This window comes from Lepidochelys kempii, chromosome 10 (assembly GCF_965140265.1).
Source record: "Lepidochelys kempii isolate rLepKem1 chromosome 10, rLepKem1.hap2, whole genome shotgun sequence".
In the NCBI taxonomy this organism is placed as follows: domain Eukaryota; kingdom Metazoa; phylum Chordata; order Testudines; family Cheloniidae; genus Lepidochelys; species Lepidochelys kempii.
In genome coordinates this window covers 42047577-42069746 of record NC_133265.1, presented here as the reverse complement: position 1 = coordinate 42069746, position 22170 = coordinate 42047577, and the positions used below count along the sequence as shown (strand labels likewise).

The window sequence follows — 22170 nt, the reverse complement described above, 5'->3', positions numbered from 1 at the left end:
TGCTCCGGGTCACTTCGATTCAGACTCAGAAAACAATGTGAAGCGAAATTGAGGCAGGTCATCTACCAAACCCACTCCCAGAAGGAATCTGATTCTTCTTTCTTGTGCAATTTCCTTTTTGAGGCTCCCTTGTGTTAGTGAGAAAGGCTCTTCTCTCCCCTCCAGCCCACTCCCACCTGGGCATTGGCAGTACAAGGTTTAAATTGTGTGTGTGTGGGGGAGGGTTGAGGGAGAGGCTGTCCATGTGCTGGGCAATAAACCATGTGTGGCTGGCAGGCTGTCCGGGAAAATGCTGTTGCTTTGGCATATGAACTTGTGAATGACTCTGGGTGCCAGATCATTGGCTTTAGCATTGGCTCCTTCATCTGCAAAGAGCTAGTCTGGTAATGCAACACCCATGCATAGGGCATAATAGAGGTACATTTGGGGATCTCTCCAGCAGCAGAACCACTCAAAGTCACAGGGGCATTCCATCACATGGGCTCTTTTCCCTTTGTGACTTGTTTCCTCCTCTTTTTTAGATGTCTTGCGCAGGAGGAAGATAGGGACTGGGAAAGCAGCGACTTCCAGTTCTGTAACCTGGGTCAGGCAAAGGAGTGAGGATGGGGCAATGAGCATCAGACCCAGGTCCCTGCTCTACCTGATTCAGAACAGAGTGTTTCACCCTAGATCACTCTGAATCAGGTAGAGCAGGGACTAGAACCTGCGCCTCCCATATCCCAGACGGGGCCTCTAACCACTGACCCATGAAACATGAGAATCTCTCTCAGCCGGAAACCCTTCCCAATGCCAACTTCTCTGGAACCAGCATGTCCCTGCAAAAGGTTTTCCACAAAACAGTGTCATTTGACAATTTCATTGAGTCAGAAATGTTCTCACCAGCTCTAATCCCCTGCACTGCACTGGTTAATAGACTCAAGACATGCTGTCCTGGCTGCTGGGCTGACACTGGGGAATCCCGGACTGCACTGTTCTGCTCAATGGCAATGGATTATGGGCAGACAGAGGCCAGGGAATGACAGACTTCCCTCTAGGTCAGCTGCTGCTACAGTCAGGCCCTATTGCTCTGCTCCTTCTCCCCCACCGCCACCCCACATATCCCGTGACGTCTCCATGCCAGCTGGTGCAGTATCAGCCTCTGCCATTGCACACCATGAGCTCCACTGCTGTGGAGCTGAGAGGAGCCCTGGCCCCACTCAGCCCCCCAATGAACACTCAGAGCACCCCTCATTACCTCGCGCAGGGGCTCACTCAATTCCCCCAGGATGCTCTCCTCGTCAAACATCTTGCCCTGGTAGCGGTGCTCGTAGTAGTCGTGGATCCGCTGGCGCATGTCGGCGGGGAGCTTGTGGAAGGACATGTACTGCTCCACTTGTTTGTACTGCGCAGGAAGAAAGACAAGCAAAGGCAAGACATTACCGGGACACAACGCCAAAGGGCACCTCCGCTGCCTCCAGTCATCTTACTGCAGACGCCTGTGCACGTCAGAGCAAATCTCAGATGGTGGCTACACCTGCCTCCTTCACACTGACCTGCGTCTGCTGTGTCAGGCAGAGCCAGGTGATGCAGAGGCCAACGAGCTAGAGGAGCTCAGAGCCCATTCCCACACTTCCCATAAATGGCTACCACACGTTTTAACCCTTAGCACAGTAAGCATGACTTCTCCTCAGTCAGTTGCACAGAGGAACCCGAGACACATATTCTTGGTGACCCAGGATCCTCTCCCTACCACCTCACCCACCTAGCTCTCTCCCAGCTGCCTGGTGCTCCCCAGCCACCATACTGCCCTTCTGCTGGTTTCCACCTCTCCTCCCTACATGTGCTCTGTGTGCAGCCAGCCCTATCTTGAGCTCTCAGCAGACACCTGCCCCCCCTCCATCGTGCCTCCCAGCAGCTGGGTGGGGTACTGGCAGCCAGGATCTCATGTCCAGAGGGCTCGGGGTGGATTCCCAGCTGAAAGTTCAGAGACAGAAGCTCTCACCAATATTCTTGCCACTAGAATCTGTCCCCTGTTCCCACATTAGACTCCCCTGCCCAACCAGACCAGACCCAACCTCTTCCGTTCTGTGTTCTCAGGCTTAAACTGTTCATTTTCATTTTCAGTTTAGGGGCAACAACACAGGGTTACTCAGCTCTTGCCAAATGAATGCTAACAGCTCAGTGCCAAGAGTTCACCTGACTGAAGAACAAACGTGCCCATTCCTGCCAGGTTAACACCCAGAACCCCAGGCAGTGTCAGGGACCACCCAGGAGACCAAAGCCCCCTTTACGTGTCCTCAGAACAGGTACATGGCTGAGCTTCACTTGCCCTCACACACCCCACGGCCTGCCTGTCTGCCGTTACCTTCACTTGGATGGGCCCCCAATAGGAATGAGCACGGAAGGCTCATGCTGGTCACTTGGGAATGACCTTTTGCTCCATTTGGTTAGATCAGCAATGACCTCAGACTGAGCAGTTGATGAAAATAATGGGCCAGGGGAGGCATTTGGGGAGGTTTGCTTGGAGTACTGTTAGGCTGACGTGCACATCACATCTAAGGGCAGCCCATCACCTCGTCTATTAATGGTGGAGGAGGTCAGAGCTGACTTGAGACTTTCCATTCTCAGTTCATGGGCTCTTCTAGGCTTTGGAATAATGATGTTGAGTTCTGGCAGCCACTAGCACTCAGAAAAGCAAGGGGCTTATAGCCGTGCGTCCCACACAGTTCTGTCAAGGCATCTCAGTTTGCATTCCCTACTGGTCCAGTAATGGGCAACCACACAGCTTGGCCAATACTCTTAAGTCCTGATGTGCAGCACCCACAGATCCCATCTCTACCCCTGCATTGCAGTCCTGCATGCACCCTGTCCTGGTTCTGTCAATACAGCTCAGCTCTGACCTGGAGCACCCCTGCTATCTCAGTCGTAATCCAATCCTGAGAAGAAACTAACAGTTCTGTCTAGCTGTGGCAGAGCACAATTACCAATAGGCATCATGCCAGCTTCCTACAGAAAACTCAGTGCACCTGAGTCATCCCATGGAAACAGCCCCTGCATTGCCAGTTCTGAGTCCCTCACACAGCTCCACCAGTGCACCTCCAGGGTGCCAACTGCTGTGAATTTAGTGCTGGCTTTTGAATCAGATTGAGACCAAACACTGTTTCACTTCTGAATGGCCCATACAGAACTAGAACCCAGATCTCCAGAGGCAGAAGGCTAGTGTACTAACTTGCTCCTCTTCACATCTCCGTGGACATTTATATCTGCCCCAAGCTCACCCTCCATCTCCCTGGTACTCAATATCACAGAATCACTACATTTCTCCACAGGCAAGGTCAGCTAGCCCTTCTCCCTCCCTGGGCAGGCCTGTGTCCTATTACACATGTAACAGAGTTTTGCATGGTTTAAACATTACAGGCTTGGGAGACTATTCCACAATTACACTGACCAGTATTGTCTCACTATTCCCTTGTACTCCCTAGCTGTTCTCTCTTGTCTTATACTTGGATTGTCAGGAATTTGGAGCAGGGACTGTTTGTTCTGCATTTGCACAATGGGGTCTTGGCCATGACCGGGCCTCCTAGGTGCTATGGTAATACAAATCAATAATCATAGAATATCAGGGTTGGAAGGGACCTCAGTAGGTTATCTAGTCCAACCCCCTGCTCAAAGCAGGACCAATCCCCAGTTTTTTCCCCAGATCCCTAAATGGCCCCCTCAAGGATTGAACTCACAACCCTGGGTTTAGCAGGCCAGTGCTCAAACCACCGAGCTATCCCTTCACCTTGCTTAGCAAATGCAATAATAAATAACAACAATAATGTGTATTACAGTGGCATCTACAGACTCCAACCAAGATCAGGGTGCCATTGTGCTAAGTGCTGTACAAAAACTCAGTAAAATACAGTCCTGCCCCCAAAAGCTCACAATCTAAACAGTCAAGACAGACAAAGGGTTGGAAGGGAAACTAAGCCACAGAGAGGTAAAGTGACATGCTCAAGGTCACCCAGCCGGCCAGCGGCAGAGTCAGGAACAGAAGCCAGGCCTCCTGAGATCTAGTCGTGTGTTAGATCCATTAGATCACAACTGAACCAAGCACAGAGCCTGTCTTAAATATAAAGGGAAGGGTAACCACCTTTCTGTATACAGAACTATAAAATTCCTCCTGGCCAGAGGCAAAACCTTTTCACCTGTAAAGGGTTAAGAAGCTAAGATAACCTAACTGGCACATGACCAATGAGGAAACAAGATACTTTCAAAGCTGGGGGGGGGAAAGGGTCTGTCTGTCTGTGTGATGCTTTGGCCGGGAACAGATCAGGAATGCTCTTCATAACTCAAGTTAGTAAGTAATCTAGCTAGAAATGCAGTAGATTTCCTTTTGTTTAATGGCTGGTAAAATAGGCTGTGCTGAATGGAATGTATATTCCTGTTTTTGTGTCTTTTTGTAACTTAAGGTTTTGCCTAGAGGGATTCTCTATGTTTTGAATCTGATTACCCTGTAAGGTATTTACCATCCTGATTTTACAGAGGTGATTCTTTTACTTTTTCTTCAATTAAAATTCTTCTTTTAAGAACCTGATTGCTTTTTCATTGTTCTTAAGATCCAAGGGTTTGGGTCTGTGTTCACCTATGCAAATTGGTGAGGATTTTTCTCAAGCCTTGCCCAGGAAAGGGAGTGTAGGGCTTGGGGAGATATTTTCGGGGGAAGACGTCTCCAAGTGGGCTCTTTCCCTGTTCTTTGTTTAACACGCTTGGTGGTGGCAGCATAGGGTTCAAGGACAAGGCAAAGTTTGTACCTTGAGGAAGTTTTTAACCTAAGCTGGTAAGAATAAGCTTAGGGGGGTCTGTCATGCAGGTCCCCACATCTGTACCCTAGAGTTCAGAGTGGGGAAGGAACCCTGACAGAGCCTGATACTCAGCCTCTTATTCAGCCTGGTTTTCTCTTCCTTTCCATTCCTCCTAGTTACATCACCTTGAACCACTCTGCGTTATCCCATGCCATTTCCTAGGCAGCTCTTCACCAAGCTGTGAATAGTTAGAGGTTTGAATCTTCCCATAGAAGTCAATTACTCCAGCCCCCTGATCAGTTTTGTTTTTTGCTGAACTCCCTCTAGTTTGCCAAAGTCCTTCTAGTTATGAGGTTCCCAGATGGGAATGCGATATTCTAGCCCCTGTGCTGGTGTAAATCAGCATAGCTCCACTGGAATCAAATGGCCCAGGAGAGTCCATTACCCTCATTATTACTTATGTGCATTCCTTTAGCATCTAACAGCCCCAACCAGGATTAGGGCCCCACTGTACAAACAGAATAGAACACAGGCCCTGTCCTGAAGGGGGTACAGCCTAACTAGACAAGACAGACAGATACAGCCAGACATTAGCTAAGCTATTTAGCAAAAGCTGCAATATAGTTTGTCCCCACTTTCCAGTCACATAACAACCCCTCCCCCACCCTCTTCTGTTCAACAGTTAAGCACTCTCCCCTCGGTTTCCCTACTTCGTGATGCATGGCCACCAGAGACCAAATTTGTGCTGGCCTTTTCCACAGCTCTACTGCACTGCAGACATCCGCCAGTCTAATTTGGCTATAGTTTTGCTTGTGGATTTGCATTTCCACAGCATCACTTAACGGGGATGCAAGGGCTCATTTGATGGGACATGGGCAGCGCTGGGGGAGAAAAAGGCCTTCAGTGGAACTGGAACCATGAATAAACAACACTCGCTCAAGGGTGCAGGAGTGGAGCCAAGATCAGACATGGGGAATTGTGCAAGATGGCATACAAAAATGTAGTGAGAGACAGGCCTCACCCTGAGGAGTTTACATTCTAAAAAGATAACACAAAAAGTGGGAGAAAGGGACAGTATTATTCTCCCCATTTCACAGATGCAAATAGATTAAGTGACATGCCCAAGGTCACACAGGAAATACATGGCAGAGCCCAGAAATGAATTCAGTTCTCTTCAGTCCCAATCTAGTACCTTAAACAAGACCATCTTTCCTCTCACATCATGGGTACCATGAATACTGTTGCATCAAAGAAACCCAATATTCATAACATTGTCTTTGCTGAAACCCAATGGGTCTGGCAAAACCTTTCCACCAGATCTACTAGGCCCTGGACCCCATGCTAAGCCAGGAAAGCTTTGAGTTGCACAGTGTCTTGCAGGGCTCCTACATACTCCAGTTGTCTCATGGGTATGAGAGAGAACTTTGTCAGTTTAACGTGGACAGACACCACTGCAAGCTTATGGGGCAGCTGTGCAGTCATTTCCATGACATATCAGATGGGGAATAGTGGGGAAGGGATATCTGGGATGGCAGCTGTGTGGCCATCTGTGTGGCACTCAAGGCAATGGGCAGCTGCATGTCTATACTCAGGGCTCTCCTACATGCATCATTCATCCCTACACCACTCTAGACCCAGAGAAAGTCCAGTGGTTCACCCTGGCAGGTGACAGATCCAGACCTGACCCTCTGCTCAGCAAGGATATGGGAACGCTGCAAACACAGAGGCAGGGGGATGGCAGAATGCTGTAGTCAGCGCTGCTCTACAGCACCTTCTCTTAGCTGACTAGAGGAGCAGTCTAGTGGCTTCTTTGGTGGCTACCTATTCCCAACTGGCTGTGGGGGAGCATTCCTGTGCAGCACAGGTGGGAGTAAATCAGAAGCAAATACATGGGGACGTCCCAGCGTCCCTCTGCCACAGCAGGCTGCTGTTCATACTTGCAGAGGAGCTAGGGTTGCCAACTTGGTAGTATTTAAAAATCAGACAATCCAACAGGAGTGTCGGAACCACCCTGCCTTACCTATTCCCCCCGAAGCACTACCCCTGCCCCGCCTCTTCCCCCGAGGCCCCTCCCCCATTCACTCCTCTTCTCCCTCCCCCATGTCGCTTGCTGTTTTTCCCTTCCCAATCCCTGCCCAGGTGAGGAGAGACTCGCCTGTGAAGCCAGGGCTGGGAGCTGCAGCCACCCAACACAGGTAGGAGGTAGCCCCACCTGAATAGGGGCTGGGGCAGGTGATAATCCAGCGCCTCTCCTGCCCGTAGTAATCAAACATGAGTGTCCAGTCAGTAGATCTGACTGGACACTGTCAGGTCCCCTTTTTGATCGGACTTTCTGGCCAAAAACCAGGCACTTGGCCACCCTAATGAGGAGCACTGTTCTAGCTTTGTGGCTGTTTATAGAGCTGCCCACCCCCAGACCAGCTCAGACCAAGCCCTCATCTAGTTGGAGAACTGCCCGCATTGAACAATAATTGCCAGCCAAGTGCTGGATGAAGGTACCAGAGCCATAAAATTTAAAACAGTTGCCCAGCCCCAGGAAAACAAAGCAAATCTTTGGAGGTGGCCATGCGCTGCACCCATGGACTGACCATCTACCCAGTTACTTATGGTATAAAATGGCAGAAGAAAATACGAACCAGAGAGCACACAAATTGGGGAGCAGAAAGTTATCCATTAACATTCAAAGAAAGCCAGGCTGGATCCTCCCAGTGTGAGGAGCTGCAGGGAGAAGAGTGACTGATTGTTATCTCCCGTTTATGAGAATGCAGTACAAAGGGCACTCTGCATACCTATCACATCCTGCTGCATCCCTCACTGAAGACTAGTGGAAATAAAATGCATGCACAGGAGTCAAGCTCCTTTCTTTCTGATTGCTGGCCCAAGCCCAGGGTTGGCGAGCATTTACTGGTCTTACCAAAGAGTTTCTAACTAAAGCAGGTTAAGAGGTAACACACCATAAACTCATATAGTTCCAATGACCTTCTTGCTTTCCCCACCCTCTTCAGGTCTGACATTAGTAGTAGGAGGTTGTTGCTTTATAGCATTTTATAGTAAGTTTTTAAGGTCAGGCTTGACAAAGCCCTGGCTGGGATGATTTAATTGGGGATCGGTCCTGCTTTGAGCAGGGGGTTGGACTAGATGACCTCCTGAGGTCCCTTCCAACCCTGATATTCTATGATTCTATGATTTCTGAGACAGTCCTAGGAATGGCAGGGTTCCAGATCTTTCTCCTCTGGCTACGTCTTTCCTTGGAGCCCCCACAGCAACCGATCCTCTAGGAGATTTGGGTTAGCAATGCTGAGGTTATCTACTGCAGCCACAGACACAAACTGCAGCCAGGCTGTTCAGGAAGGTGAGTGTTCTTGTTGTGCCATTGGCTAGTACTCAGTCCCCGCTGCTGTTCAGTGCTGAGTCAGAGAGGAACTATATCCTGTCTGCTCAGCTTGATGCTGAAAATTAAAGAGGGCCTGATCTTGCTCCTTTGAACTCACTGGAAAAGCTAAATGCCAGTCTCAGCCTCACTGAGAAGGTGAGAGGGCAGCTGGGGGAGCGGGTGCGTAGCAGAGTGCTATGTTAGAGTATTTTCTCATTGCCAACTTTGAATGTTAATAGCATTTGTAATTTTAGCCTTAGACAGTCTCCCCCTTCGCTTGCTGAGCTCCTTGCCCTGTGCAGGACAGCCAGCACCCAGGCCTGATCGCTGTGCCAGTGCAAGGCCTGTGCCCTGGTTCTGTCATTCGAGGGAATTGTGGAGCCTGAAGTGGGATCATGACCAGCAGCTCAGAGGGCTCTTCTCTTTCACGCCGCCTCTTGCTGGGACCCAACTGCTAGTTCAGATACACCCGGGCTGTTTGCTCACAGGGTGAACTCTGCTAATTAGACTGAACTCCATTTTCCTACAGTTGCCTCATCTCAGTGTCATCTAAGTTGTGGTTCAATTGCCTTTGCTCTCTACAGACCAGGCACTCCCTGACCTGTGTCTCTAGAGCCATCCTACTAGCCAGGCCCCTATGTGACTCAAACCACAGATCTCCCATCCCTGCTCCTGCCCTACCAGCATCTCTCAACATATTCAACAGAGCTTTAAAGACTCCCTGCCCCACCTTGCCTACAGTTTTACTAGTGATGGGGGAGCCAAAAGGTTCAGTGGGTCCATTCTGCACCCCAAAATGTCTATCCTTATATGAACTTTACCTGAAAACTTTACTGGACATCTCAAGCTTCCTGGTATTTCCTGCCATCAGCAGGGCTGTGACTAACACATGCACAGTGTTTCAAGTAGCATTTAAATACCTACAGTTCTGGTCCCAGACAGAACAGACAAATGCAGAGGCTGCTCCAAAAAATGAAAATGCACTGCAGGAAGAGTGGGCGGAGAGCTCCTCAGAGAGGATCTGTTAGAGAGACACTGTTTCTTTTGACTGTGTTGTGAGTTGTGGGTGAAGGCTGCGTCCAGGTCCTATTTTGGCAGGCCCATTTTGCCCAGCCTCTCTCCTGCAGTCGTCTGCTCAGTTCCCTCGCTTGTGCTCTTGAATTTGCCCAGAGCTCTGTGACATGTGCAGAGATGAGTGACACCCCCACGTTCAACCCTAAAAGACTCATTTAGGGATTATCTGAATCTCTCTGAAGAAAATTGGGTGCATTTAAATGTCAATTCGTCTTCTTCAAGTCTGCTTCTCCCAGTAAGCCCTGGAAGGCAACACTAGTGTATTAGAAGGGAAGGATCTAATTGGGAATCTTTTTCTCCCAGGGTGGGTCACCTTAGTTTCCTGTCTATTTCCTTCCCTGCACAGCTCACTCAAAGCCCTTGGGTGCCGAACACTTTTAAACCCAATTTACCCCATTGCTCCTTGTTGTGTCTCTATGTGACAGCTATAATATCATAGACCTGGACACACTTCTCAGGGAATCAGCAAGGAAGGTTTCTGCACATAGGAAGAACTGCTCCCCTCCCACTCCTGGCCTTCCCCACTCTCCACCAAGCTCTCCCTTGACCCACAGAGATCAGTCTTCAAATCTTCAAAGAAACTTTGATTTCCATTTTCTCGGTTCAATTAACTCACTGTATATACATGGATACACACACACACACACACATACACACACACAGACAGTTGTCATGAAGGCCACTTAGAATAAGCCAAAATGCTTTCCTACAAACTCTCATCAAGATAAATATTTATTTTCTACCCAGAGCATTATTGCTGTGATAAATGAAAGTGGGGGAAGGGACGGGGGGGGGGGGGGGAGAAATTCCTTTTATGGACACCCAGCCAGCCAGTTAGCTATAAAATCCCTCTTGGTACCTGTTCTCTACTTGCCTTACCTGTAAAGGGTTAAAAAAAGCCCACAGGTGAAATGAAGGGAATGGGCACCTGACCAAAAGTGCCAATGAGAGGACTAGAACTTTTTTAAATTGAGAAAAAACTTTCCCTCTGCCTGCTTTTGTTGTTCTCCAGAGAGAGGAGACCAAAGCAGGAATTGGGCTGAACTATGATGTAGGAAGCTTTAAGCTAGGTATGAAAAATCATCAGATCATACCTAGAGATTGCTTATCTGAAACCCCAAAGATGTATGTAAGTAAGTCAGGGAAAGTCTAGGAAGATGTGATTAGGGTTATTTCTTTTATTTCTTTATGGCTTGTGGACTCCTCTGTGCTAACCCCAAATACTTTTGTTTTGCTTGTAACCTTTAAGCTGAACCTCAAGAGAGTTATGTTGATCCTTAATTTTTGATCTAGCAAAAAGCCTAAGTTCCAGATGTCTTTTCTTTCTTTTTGTGTTTAATAAAAGTTACCTTTTTAAAGAACAGGATTGGATTTTTGTGTTCTAAGAGGTTTGTGCATATGTTGTTTAATTAGCTGGTGGCAACAGCTGATTTCCTTTGTTTTTCTTTCTCAGCTCTTCCTGGGGGGCGGTGAAAGGGCTTGAGGGCACCCCACAGGAAGGAATTCCCAAGTGTGCCTTTCTGGGTTCTCAAAAGCATTTTTTTTTGCATTTGGGTGATGGCAGCATCTATCCATCCAAGGTCAGAGAGAAGCTGTAAGGTTGGAGGTTTAATACAAGCCTGGAGTGGCCACTATGAATTTTTAGAATCCTTGCGGGCCCCCACCTTCTACACTCAAAGTGCCAGAGTGGGGAATCAGCCTTGACAATTGCTTATGTGCTTCCAGCAACTGTTGGCCTGATTCTGCTGTCAGTCACACTCATGTAAACCCAGGACGAACTCTGCGGAGCTGCATTGGTTTAAAAGGGAGGAGATTCAGGCTCAGTACATTTAGTGAGTGAAATATTGCAGTGCTTTGAGGGCAGTATATATTCTATGAGAATGAATTAAAAGCAAAGTTCAGCAGTCATGACATACAAAGCCATGGCCCTGACAAGGGGGCTCTGGTGAATTTACATTCTACAAGGGCATAGCTCAGGTCACTGAATCCACCAAATGGAATATTCTGATTGCATCTTTGTTGCATTTTCTATGATCCAAGATTAGAATTAGATTTGATACTGTATTGCCAATCCCCAGGCATTCAAAAATCATGACCTGGGCCCCACAAAAAATCATGAGGAAGGCTTAAAAAAAATCACAGGATTTTAAAAAAATTAATAATTTTTGCGTTCTTTTTAATTGGTTTCTGGATTTTGAGCTTTTAGAGTTCACACCATTAACATTTCTCTGCAATCATGAGGGCTAGATCTTACTTTAAACCCTCCTGCAAAAACAACAGATTCTCATATAATCACAGGACTCCAGGAGCTGGGGCTTTAAGAAAATAAACAAATATTGGAACACTTGCAATAAAATCAGGGGAGATAGCAACACAAGTTGTGTAGCTCGTCTGTTTCACTTTGCAGGGGTCTATGCCAAGTGTCTTTGGGGTCGGTGTCAAAGTTTGCACTCCTCTCTTCTCCAGTCCCCACCTTTCACTTGAACCAAGATAAGTGCAATCTGTTACATTAGACACTGATCCTGCCAGTACTTCTACACATGCTTAACTTCACACACAGACAAGGACTCTCACTGACTTTCCCAGAACTATTCGGGTGCGTAAAGCGAAGCAGGTGTGGCATTGTTTGCAGAGGCAGGGCCTTAGTCTGCGCTGTATGTCCTTTCCATAGCAATGCCCAGGTGATTCTGGGATGCTGTAGTAACACAACTTTGATTTCTTATTAAAGATAGGACTAAACCTAATCGCCAGATCTATCCACTCCTCAACTTTTGGAGCATTTGATGGCTGCATTTGGATCCAAAGCCACATTTTGCAAATACTCTTCACCGAATATCCTGGTTCTCAGCTCCTCTAAACACCGGGGTTCAGATAGAGATCAGATTTGTATGGCTCAGCCTTGGCTCTATTTTTATACTGCAGCAGGAGGGTTTTCAAGAGCCATATATCACACTGAAATATTGAGAACAATCTGAGACTGATCCTGCACTCAACGCCAGTGACTCCGGTGGAGTTACTCCTGATTAACAGTGGTGTAAGCGGAATTAGGGTCCTTATCTCCTGTTCTATTACAACACCACCACCCCCGAAATGGGCTGAAAACTCGGTGTATGTTTTTCCACTCTCCATGCAGGGTCCAGGCACAGTCCAGCCGTGACCATCAGCCACCCCTGCTGCTGCTCTAGGCTGTGGACGAGAAGCTGGATATGAGTCAGCAGTGTGCCCTTGTTGCCAAGAAGGCCAATGGCATTTTGGGATGTATAAGTAGGGGCATAGCGAGCAGATCGAGGGACGTGATCGTTCCCCTCTATTCAACATTGGTGAGGCCTCATCTGGAGTACTGTGTCCAGTTTTGGGCCCCACACTACAAGAAGGATGTGGATAAATTGGAGAGAGTCCAGCGAAGGGCAACAAAAATGATTAGGGGTCTAGAACACATGAGTTATGAGGAGAGGCTGAGGGAGCTGGGATTGTTTAGTCTGCAGAAGAGAAGAATGAGGGGGGATTTGATAGCTGCTTTCAACTACCTGAAATGGGGTTCCAAAGAGGATGGCTCTAGACTGTTCTCAATGGTAGCAGATGACAGAACGAGGAGTAATGGTCTCAAGTTGCAGTGGGGGAGGTTTAGATTGGATATTAGGAAAAACTTTTTCATTAAGAGGGTGGTGAAACACTGGAACGCGTTACCTAGGGAGGTGGTAGAATCTCCTTCCTTAGAGGTTTTTAAGGTCAGGCTTGACAAAGCCCTGGCTGGGATGATTTAACTGGGAATTGGTCCTGCTTCAAGCAAGGGGTTGGACTAGATGACTTTCAGGGGTCCCTTCCAACCCTGATATTCTATGATTCTATGATTCTAATCAGTCCCCATTCAGGTGAGGATGTATTTCAGACAATCCCATTGCTGGACTGTGACAGGGAGGGGTCAGTTCCCAGATTGATGAAATGGAAATGGCTGCTCTCTGCTGCCAGACTGCAAACCAGAGGGACATCCTCTGTGGTGGGGGAATTGTTATGTTTAACCCCCACAAGGCAGTCTGCATGCTCAGCGGGTGAAATCCTGGCCCCACTGAAGTCAATGGGAGTTCTGCCAGGTTTCACCCGGTGTCTATACAGCAAACAATACCCTGGGGCACTGAGTCTCAGAGTCTGGGTCTACAGACTTGGGCTTGTGCTACGGCACGAACCATAATCATGTACACAGGCTTCAGCTCCAAGCTCCAGCTCCAACCAAGGTGTCTGCGTGGCTATTTTAAGTGTGTGTGTGTGTGTGGGCGGGGGGGAGGGGTTTGCTATGTAGACGCATCCTAAAGGTACAGTCACCCTGCACCTGGCAATGAGCCTCCCAACCTGGGTTGACACATTTGAGTTAGTGGGGCTCAGGCTAGTGCACTGAAAACAGCCATGTAGATGTTGGCATTGCAGCTTTGGCTGGAGCTTGGGCCCTCAAGCCCACCCTCACCCCTTGGCATGTGAGCCTGAGCTGCAGAGTTCATACAGCTATTTATAATGCACTCACGCAAGCCTTGCTGTCAACCTGGGCTGGGAGGCTCCCTTCCCAATGCAGTGTGGACATACCCTTAGGGGTTGATCTGGGTGCATAACACAGTGGAGATGCAGTGCAGGGCTCGCCTGCTCTTACAGGTGCTCCCCCAGGAGGTATGCCCCAGCAAGGATGGTGCATTGCGGCACCAGACTAAACATCCCTATGCATCAACATGTGTGAGGGGAGGGAAAGCCATTCAAAGAGCTCATTTGCATGATTTTCTCTCCAGGCTAGGAGAGACTCCTGATCCAAGCACCGTGGCAGATGGGTCCAACGGGCCTGATCCTAGCCTGAATCAGGAGCACAGCAAAGAAGAACTCCAGGTTTGGTCAATAGATTTTCACAGAGCAGAGTCTGTGAGGTGTAAAGCTAAGGCCCAATCCTGGCAGGTGTTATGGCCCTTTTGAACACAAAGGGATCAGGAAGCTGGGAAGGAGGGGACACCCATCCAGAGCCAAATACGACTGAGCCCTTATTGAGCTGACATCTCTATTGCAGGAGAGACTGAGGGAGTGGGGAGAGTGAGGGCAAGTGCAGCTGGAAAGACAGGGAGATTGTGGGTGCAGGTCCTGAGACCTACCTCCACTGATGAGGGTGTCCAGTGCTTAATTTGTAATGAAAAAGGTACCAGGGACCAAGCAATGTTTTTTACATTCATAACTGATGCAGCAAGTCCGGAGGGGCCGGGGCCATGAGCTGCCACGGCCGGAGGGGCTAGCGCTCTAACCTGGAACGAGTTAAGCATGGAGTGTGTCTGTGTGGAGGCAGCCCTAGGACAGATGTGAGATCAGATCTGAGAGGGGAGGCATCCACAAGAGGGGCTGGATTTGAACAAAGATTCCACAGGATAGAAAGAAACATCTGGAGCCGCTGGATCATGGCACCTGCAGATATCTCCGGGCAAGCCCTTGAGTGGCCCTCCAACACGGCCTGTGATCAGAACAGCACATTCAAGCAGGCTGGTTGGGGCAAGGTTACAGTTGGGCAGCACACAGCACAGCTGTATAGGACCCTTTTAGCCCCTGGTTGCCAGGTCATGTCCTTAAGCCCTGGGGCTGGGACTTCCCAGGGACACAGCTCTTTAAAGATCCCAGCCTGCACACTCAGCTCACCCTGGGTGGGACATTCAGCGCCAGTGGGTCTGGAAAGGCTGGGGTAATGGAGAAAACAACGCTTCTTTTGCAGCAGTGAGCAGGAGGAAAGCGTGATGGAGGGGTGGGGGTGGGGAACGAAGAGGCTGTGCAATTCCAATCAGCGCCCACGAAGCAGACACCTCCAGTTCCCACCGGGGTCACTGCTCAGCAGGGAGCCTCGGCTCTCAGCGTTACTCATTTATTTTCCCATGCATGTGCAGAAATGAATTTGAAAACTGATAATGAAGTTTGAACCTTCCCTTCCCCCTCCCCCACACGCAGGATGTACTGAACTGCTAATGACAAGAGCTCTCTCCTCACTGTGAACACATGCAGACACACACACAAATGCTCTGCTCAGGTCAGATTGTTGCTGCACAGGGCTATGGGGCCAAAACATGCACCCTCGATAGAGATTCACTTACGGGAATAACAGAAGTCAAAATCTTAGCCTTCTTCCGCAATGGGCCAGTTCATCCCTGGTGTAAGTCCACTTACAACACTGGAGTTCTGCCATGGATTAGTTTGGCCCACAGAGGTTTGTACATGTTGGCTGGACGTGTAGTTAACTCCCACCATCCCACCCCGCACGCACACACATGCACAGTGTTTCACATAGACGCTCACCCTCTCACAGGCTCAGGTGAACCCACATATACACTGAAGTCAATAAGATCAGTGGCTCTCAACCTTTCCAGTCTACTGTACCCCTTTCAGGAGTTTGATTTGTCCTGTGTACCCTCAACCCAAGTTTCATCTCATTGAAAAACTACCTGCTTACAAAATCAGACCTAAAAATACAAAAGTGTCACAACACATTGTTACTGAAAAACTTCTTACTTTCTCATTTTTACCATATAATTACAAAAAAAATCAATTGGAATATAAATATTGTACTTATATTTCAGTGTACAGTATATAGAGCAGTATAAACAAGTCACTGGCTGTATGAAATTTTAGTTTGTACTGACTTTGCTAGTGCTTTTTATGTAGTGCTTTTGTTGTAAATCTAGGCAAATATCTAGATGAGTTGATGTACCCCCTAAAAGACCACTGCGTACCCCCAGGGGTATACGTACCCCTGGTTGAAAACTACTGAATAAGATTGACACACCTAGACCTCAGCACTTGTTGCATGCTGGGGATCTCCCTGAGCTGCCTGATATAAGAGGTTATTGCCCCAGGCTGGGCATCTGGGAGCCCCTTTCTAAAGCACTATTCAGGAAGACTCATCACCTGTTTCTTACAAACTATTTGAAACCAGATGGTGGTGGAGGTGGGGTGACTGGAGTTCAGAGCACAGGCTGTGTGACTCAAAGCCAACAGTCATTACCAATGTCAGCTGTTCAGTGACCTGTATGAAACAGGTTGGGGACTTTGCAATGTCCTGGTGACTTTTCTACCACGTTCTGAGTGAGGACTTGAAGAAAACCAAAAAAGTCCAGCCCAGCTCTCAGAGAATCTATCCAGATGCCAGTCCCCACGGAGTCTCAGCCCAGCACAGGCCACCCATGTGATGTGGACATGATCAGTACAGCTCATAGATTACATACCTCACTCTCAACTTTGAGTTCTTTCACTCACCCTAGGATAAGGAGACATACAGACATGGAGACATAACAGGTCTCAGGCCAGTTCTTAGTAAACAGAGGTCCATCATCCTCACAGTACACACTTAGAAAGGAAATTGCCAGGGGATGGCTGATGGCAGAGAGACGTTTTAACCTCCAGACTGGCAGTGAATGCCACCTGTTCCCAGCTGAGGGCTGTTTGGATGCCTAACTGAAGTTAGTGGCGGTTTCATTCCAATTCCCACTGGGACAAATAGCCAGTGGCACTAATTAGCTCAGGTGCTGGCAGTCTCAGAAGAGAGGCCAAGGCCTGAATGGGGTCTGAGGCCTGGATTGCCCTCACACCCAGGAAGTGCTCCCTCTGGTGCAGTGGGTGGTGCCGGAAAGTTTCTCCTCGTGCTGCTTCTACTCTGCTAGTTTTCTGGGTGCAGAACCTCAGTCTCCAGGGCCATCAACCGAGCCCCAAATCCACTTACATGTTTTAGAGACACCTTCTCTCTTCTCAAACTTTTGTTTGGCCTAGAGCTTTTAAGAGCGCTGCAGTCATGTTAATTTGACTCAGGGCACCTTTTCCTGGTGGGACTAAATCATGAGTTGAGGTTTGTGTTTTCTCATACTGACCCATCCTGATGCCATGGAGAGGCAGAGAACGAGTTCAGGTCTCTCTTCTAAACAGCAGGCCTGAGATCATGGGAACTGGCATTCACATCCCATGCAGCTTGGAAAAGCCCAGGCTAGATTCACAGGATACAGGACACATTTGTGCAAATCAGGAAGGTCCTACTCATTTCCAAGTGGCTGGTGACCCAACTCATTTCCAAGTGGCTGTGAGATCCAACACCCAGACACAAGAAGGCAGGTTAAGCAGGGACTCTCTGCTGGAATTTGAGAGTGGTAAGCAGACCCTGAATACTGCAGTGTAAGCATGTCTCTATTTAATGCAGGGGTGAGCAAACTACGGCCTACGGGATTGCCATTGGCCGGGAACAGGGATCCGCAGCCAATGGGAGCTTCGGGGGAGGTACCCACAGGCGAGGGCAGCATGTGGAGCCCTCTGGCCCCCCTACCCCAGGGACATGGTGCTGGATGCTTCCGGGAGCAGAGCGGAGCAGTCCGGGGCCAGGGCAGGCAGGAAGCCTGCCTTAGCCCTGCTGTGTGCTGCTGCCACTCCAGGTAAGTGGTGCGGGCTCTGGCCCGAACCTCTCCTGTACCCCAACCCCCTGCCCTGAGCCCTCTGCCACACCCCTCCTGCACCCCAATCCCCTGCCCTGAGCCCCCTGCCACACCTTGCACCCCTCCTGCACCCCAACCCCCTGCCCTTAGTCCCAACCCCTTGCCCTGAGCCCCTTTCTGCACACCGCACCCCCTCCCACAACCCAACCCTCTGTCCCAGCCCTACATTCATGGCCCTGCATGCAATTTCCCCACCCAGATGTGGCCCTCAGGCCAAAAAGTTTGCCATTCCCTGTTTTAATGCCTCTTTCAAAAAAAACCCAGACAAGCCAACAGTCCCCAGTGACTGTGCATGAGAACTGATGCCACCCCTTTGGCGCAGTGACAAGTCAGTCTGGGGCTACACGCAAATATTTACCTAACGGTCCAGTCTGTAACTATATATTTACAGCTGTCTTAGAATGGGCAGCATGGAGAGCAGTGAAGGTGCAGAGAACAGAGCTTGATAGAGCATGTGAGATCTGGAACGGGAGAGGGGACTCTGGAAAGAAATTTCAGTTAGATTGGATTCTGCATGGCTGACAGCAGCAAGACTAGTTCTCGTCAGTGGCTGCATCTCAGGAGACAATAGAGGAGAGCCCCACCTCGCTGCAGGACACACCTAGCTCCCAGTGCCTACTAGTCTCCTGGTGGGATGAGAGAGGGAGAAGTGGGGTCCAGGGAGCCCTCACACAATGCACAGTCAACCTGTGGAACTCCTTGACAGAGGATGTTGTGAAGGCCAAGAAGACTATAACAGGGTTCAAAAAAGAACTAGATACGTTCATGGAGGATAAGTCCATCAATGGCTGTTAGCCAGGATGGGCAGGAATGGTGTCCCTAGCCTCTGTTTGCCAGAAGCTGGGAATGAGGGACAGGGGATGGATCACTTGATGATTACCTGTTCTGTTCATTCCCTATGGGGCACCTGGCACTGGCCACTGTCGGAAGACAGGATATTGGGCTAGATGGACCTTTGGTCTGATTCACTATGGCTGTTCTTATGAGCTCGGCCCTCTCTGTCCTGTTCAAAGTAGTATGGAGGCAGCACGTTCAGCTCTCCCAGCTGGCTCAAGGTTACAGAGTCTATCAAGGGGGATGAATAATGACTTCCCATTAATATTAATCCTGCTGAGCTCTAGGACAATGAGAAATCAATAGGACTTCTCAGTGCAGCAAGAAGGAGTGGGAGCAGCTGGAGATGAACAGTGGCAAATTTGCCATTGAGCCTGGCCTCTTCTGACAGCCCATGTCACCCTCCCCCACCTGTGCACATGGCCCTGCTGGGAGCCCAACACCTGAGCTCCTTTTACATAACACCTTTAATCACCAGTGCAGACAGAAGAAGCAATGCTGGAGGGAGCCTGGAGAAGAGGACGGGCTGGCAGATAGGCAGGGAGGGGGGTTCACGGGTCTGTGGCATGGCTAAGGGGGAATAAACAATGTAAAAGGTCAGATTCAGCAAGGGGAAAAAGCCTTGCCAAATCTGCTCTAGTACAGCAAGATGCCAGTGGGATTCTTGGCTGAATCGCACCATTTACACAGCAAAGTGCCTTTGGGTGTAAAAAGTTCACAGCTTTGGGAGCAGCCATTTTCTACCCTCCCTGGGATTTCACTGAGTAACAAGCCCTTTCAAGGCAAGGCAGAAAACAACGCACAGTGCTCGATCAGGGCCCATCACAGAACCACAGCATTCCAGGTCAGAAGGGACCAGACGAGTGGCTCTCAACCTTTCCATACTATTGTACCACTTCCAGGAGTCTGATTTGTCTTGCATACCCCCAAGTTTCATCTCACTTAAAAACTACCTGCTTACAAAATCAGACCTAAAAATACAAAAGTGTCACAGCACACTGTTACTGAACAATAGCTTACGTTCTCGTTTTTACCACCTAATTATAAAATAAATCAATTGGAATACAAATATTGTACTTACATTTCAGTGCATAGTATCTAGAGCAGTATACACAAGTCATTGTCTGTATGAAATTGTAGTTTGTACTGACTTCGCTAGTGCTTTTTTATTAGGGCTGTCAATTAATTGCAGCTAACTCACATGATTAACTCAAAAAAATTAACTGCAATTAAAAAATGAATCACGATTAATCACACTGTTAAACAATAGAATACCAATTGAAATTTATTAAATATTTTTGGATGTTTTTCTACATTTTCAACTATATTGATTTCTATTTCAACACAGAATACAAAGTGTACAGTGCTCACTTTATATTATTTTTTATTACAAATATTTGCACTGTAAAATGATAAACAAAAGAAATAGTAGTTTTCAATTCACCTCATACAAGTACTGTAGTGAAATCTCTATTGTGAAAGTGTAACTTACAAATGTAGATTTTTTTTGTTACATAACTGCACTCAAAAAGAAAACAATGTAAAACTTTAGAGCCTACAAGTCCACTCAGTCCTACTTCTTGTTCAGCCAATTGCTAAGACAAACAAGTTTGTTTACATTTATGGGAGATACTTCTGTCTGCTTCTTATTTTCAATATCACCTGAAAGTGAGAACAGGCGTTCACATGGCACTTCTGTAGCCAGCATTGCAAGGTATTTATGTGCCAGGTATGCTAAACATTCATATGCCCCTTCATGCTTCAGCCACCATTCTGGAGGACATGCTTTCATGCTTATGATGTTTGTTAAGCAAATAGTGCTTTAATTAAATTTGTGACTGAACTCCTTGGGGGAGAACTGTATGTCCCCTGCTCTGTTTTACCTGCATTCTGCCATACGTTTCATGTTATAGCAGTCTCGAATGATGACCCAGCACATGTTGTTTGATATATGAACACTGTCACTGCAGATTTGACAAAATGCAAAGAAGGTACCAATGTGAGATTTCTAAAAAGAGCTACAGCAGTTGACCCAAGGTTTAAGAATCTGAAGTGCCTTCCAAAATTTGAGAGGGATGAGGTGTGGAGCATGCTTTCAGAAGTCTTAAAAGAGCTACACTCCGATGCGGAAAATACAGAACCCCAACTACCAAAAAAGAAAATCAACCTTCTGCTGGTGGCATCTGACTCAGATGATGAAAATGAACATACATTGGTCTGCTCTGCTTTGGATCATTATCAAGCAGAACCCGTCATCAGCATGGATGCATAGCCTCTGAAATGATGGTTGAAGCATGAAGGGACATATGAATCTTTAACGCATCTGACATGTAAATATTTTGCGACGCTGGTTACAACAGTGCAATGTGAATTCCTAGTCTCACTTTCAGGTGACATTGTAAACAAGAAGCAGACAGCATTATTTCCTGAAAATGTAACCAAACTTGTTTGTCTGAGCAATTGGCTGAAGTAGGACTGAGTGGACTTGTAGGCTCTAAAGTTTTACATTGGTTTATTTTTGAATGCAGGGTTTTTTTGTACATAATTCAACATTTGTAAGTTCAACTTTCATGATAAAGAGATTGCACTACAGTACTTATATTAGGTGAATTGAAAATACTATTTCTTTTGTTTTTTACAGTGTAAATATTTGTAATAAAAATAAATATAAAGAGAGCACTGTACACTTTGTATTCTGTGTTGTAGTTGAAATCAATATATTTAAAAACATAGCAAACATCCAAAAATATTTAAATAAATGGTATTCTATTATTGTTTAACAGTGCGATTAATCGCGCAATTAATCATGATTACTTTTTTTAATTGCGCGATTAATCACAATTAATTTTTTTAATCGCTTGACAGCCCTACTTTTTCTGTAGCATCTTGTAAAACTAGGCAAATATATATATGAGCTGATGTACCCCCTGGAAGACCTCTAAGTACCCCCAGGGGTACACACACCCCACCCAGCACCTGCCAACTAACCCAACAACTGGGCTGAGACTAAAGCATAACAGCCTTCAGGAGATTGGATTAGTATGAACCACAGGCAGCAAACAGGAAGGACCAAGGCACCTAAGGGCCAAAGGCTTCTGCAATGGCAAGGAAAGGATCCCTGAGGTGCTGAATGCCCTCAATTCCCACTGAAGAGCATGGCAGTCGAGGGCATGGAGCACCCCTCGGGACTGAGCCCAGCTCACATGTTACATGAGCCAGCATCTCTCTGGTGTGGGACCTTTCCCTATGCAAAGCAGTTACCTGGAGGTATCTGGGCAGATCACCAGCAGGCCAGAGATACCTTTGGGGAACTGCTGTAACAATGCCTTGCCAGGCTCGATACAAGGGAAGAAGGAAAGATGCTCAAGAGCAAGGATGCACTTGCGATTAGACAGGGGCTTGGTCGCCCATGATCTAGGTTCAATTCTGGGCACAAGTTACTGAATCTCGCTGTGTCTCAGCTCCCCACCCCATGGAGCCCCATGAGGATCTGTTTGTTCTTGTAAATGCGGCGCTCAGATAGCTGCTTTCAACTACCTGAAAGGGGGTTCCAAAGAGGATGGATCTAGACTGTTCTCAGTGGTACCAGATGACAGAACAAGGAGTAATGGTCTCAAGTTGCAGTGGGGGAGGTTTAGGTTGG

The 22170-nt window shown here is 47.8% G+C and overlaps 1 protein-coding gene across 1 annotated transcript in view; it reads right to left on the bottom strand.

Annotated features, from left to right (window-relative positions):
- HCN4 (hyperpolarization activated cyclic nucleotide gated potassium channel 4) overlaps positions 1–22170 on the bottom strand; it is a 169145-nt gene that overhangs the window by 39185 nt on the left and 107790 nt on the right. The window contains exon 5 of the mRNA XM_073361426.1: positions 1235–1381. Within this exon, the coding sequence (XP_073217527.1) occupies positions 1235–1381 (147 nt within the window). The remainder of the gene's footprint in view (positions 1–1234; positions 1382–22170) is intronic.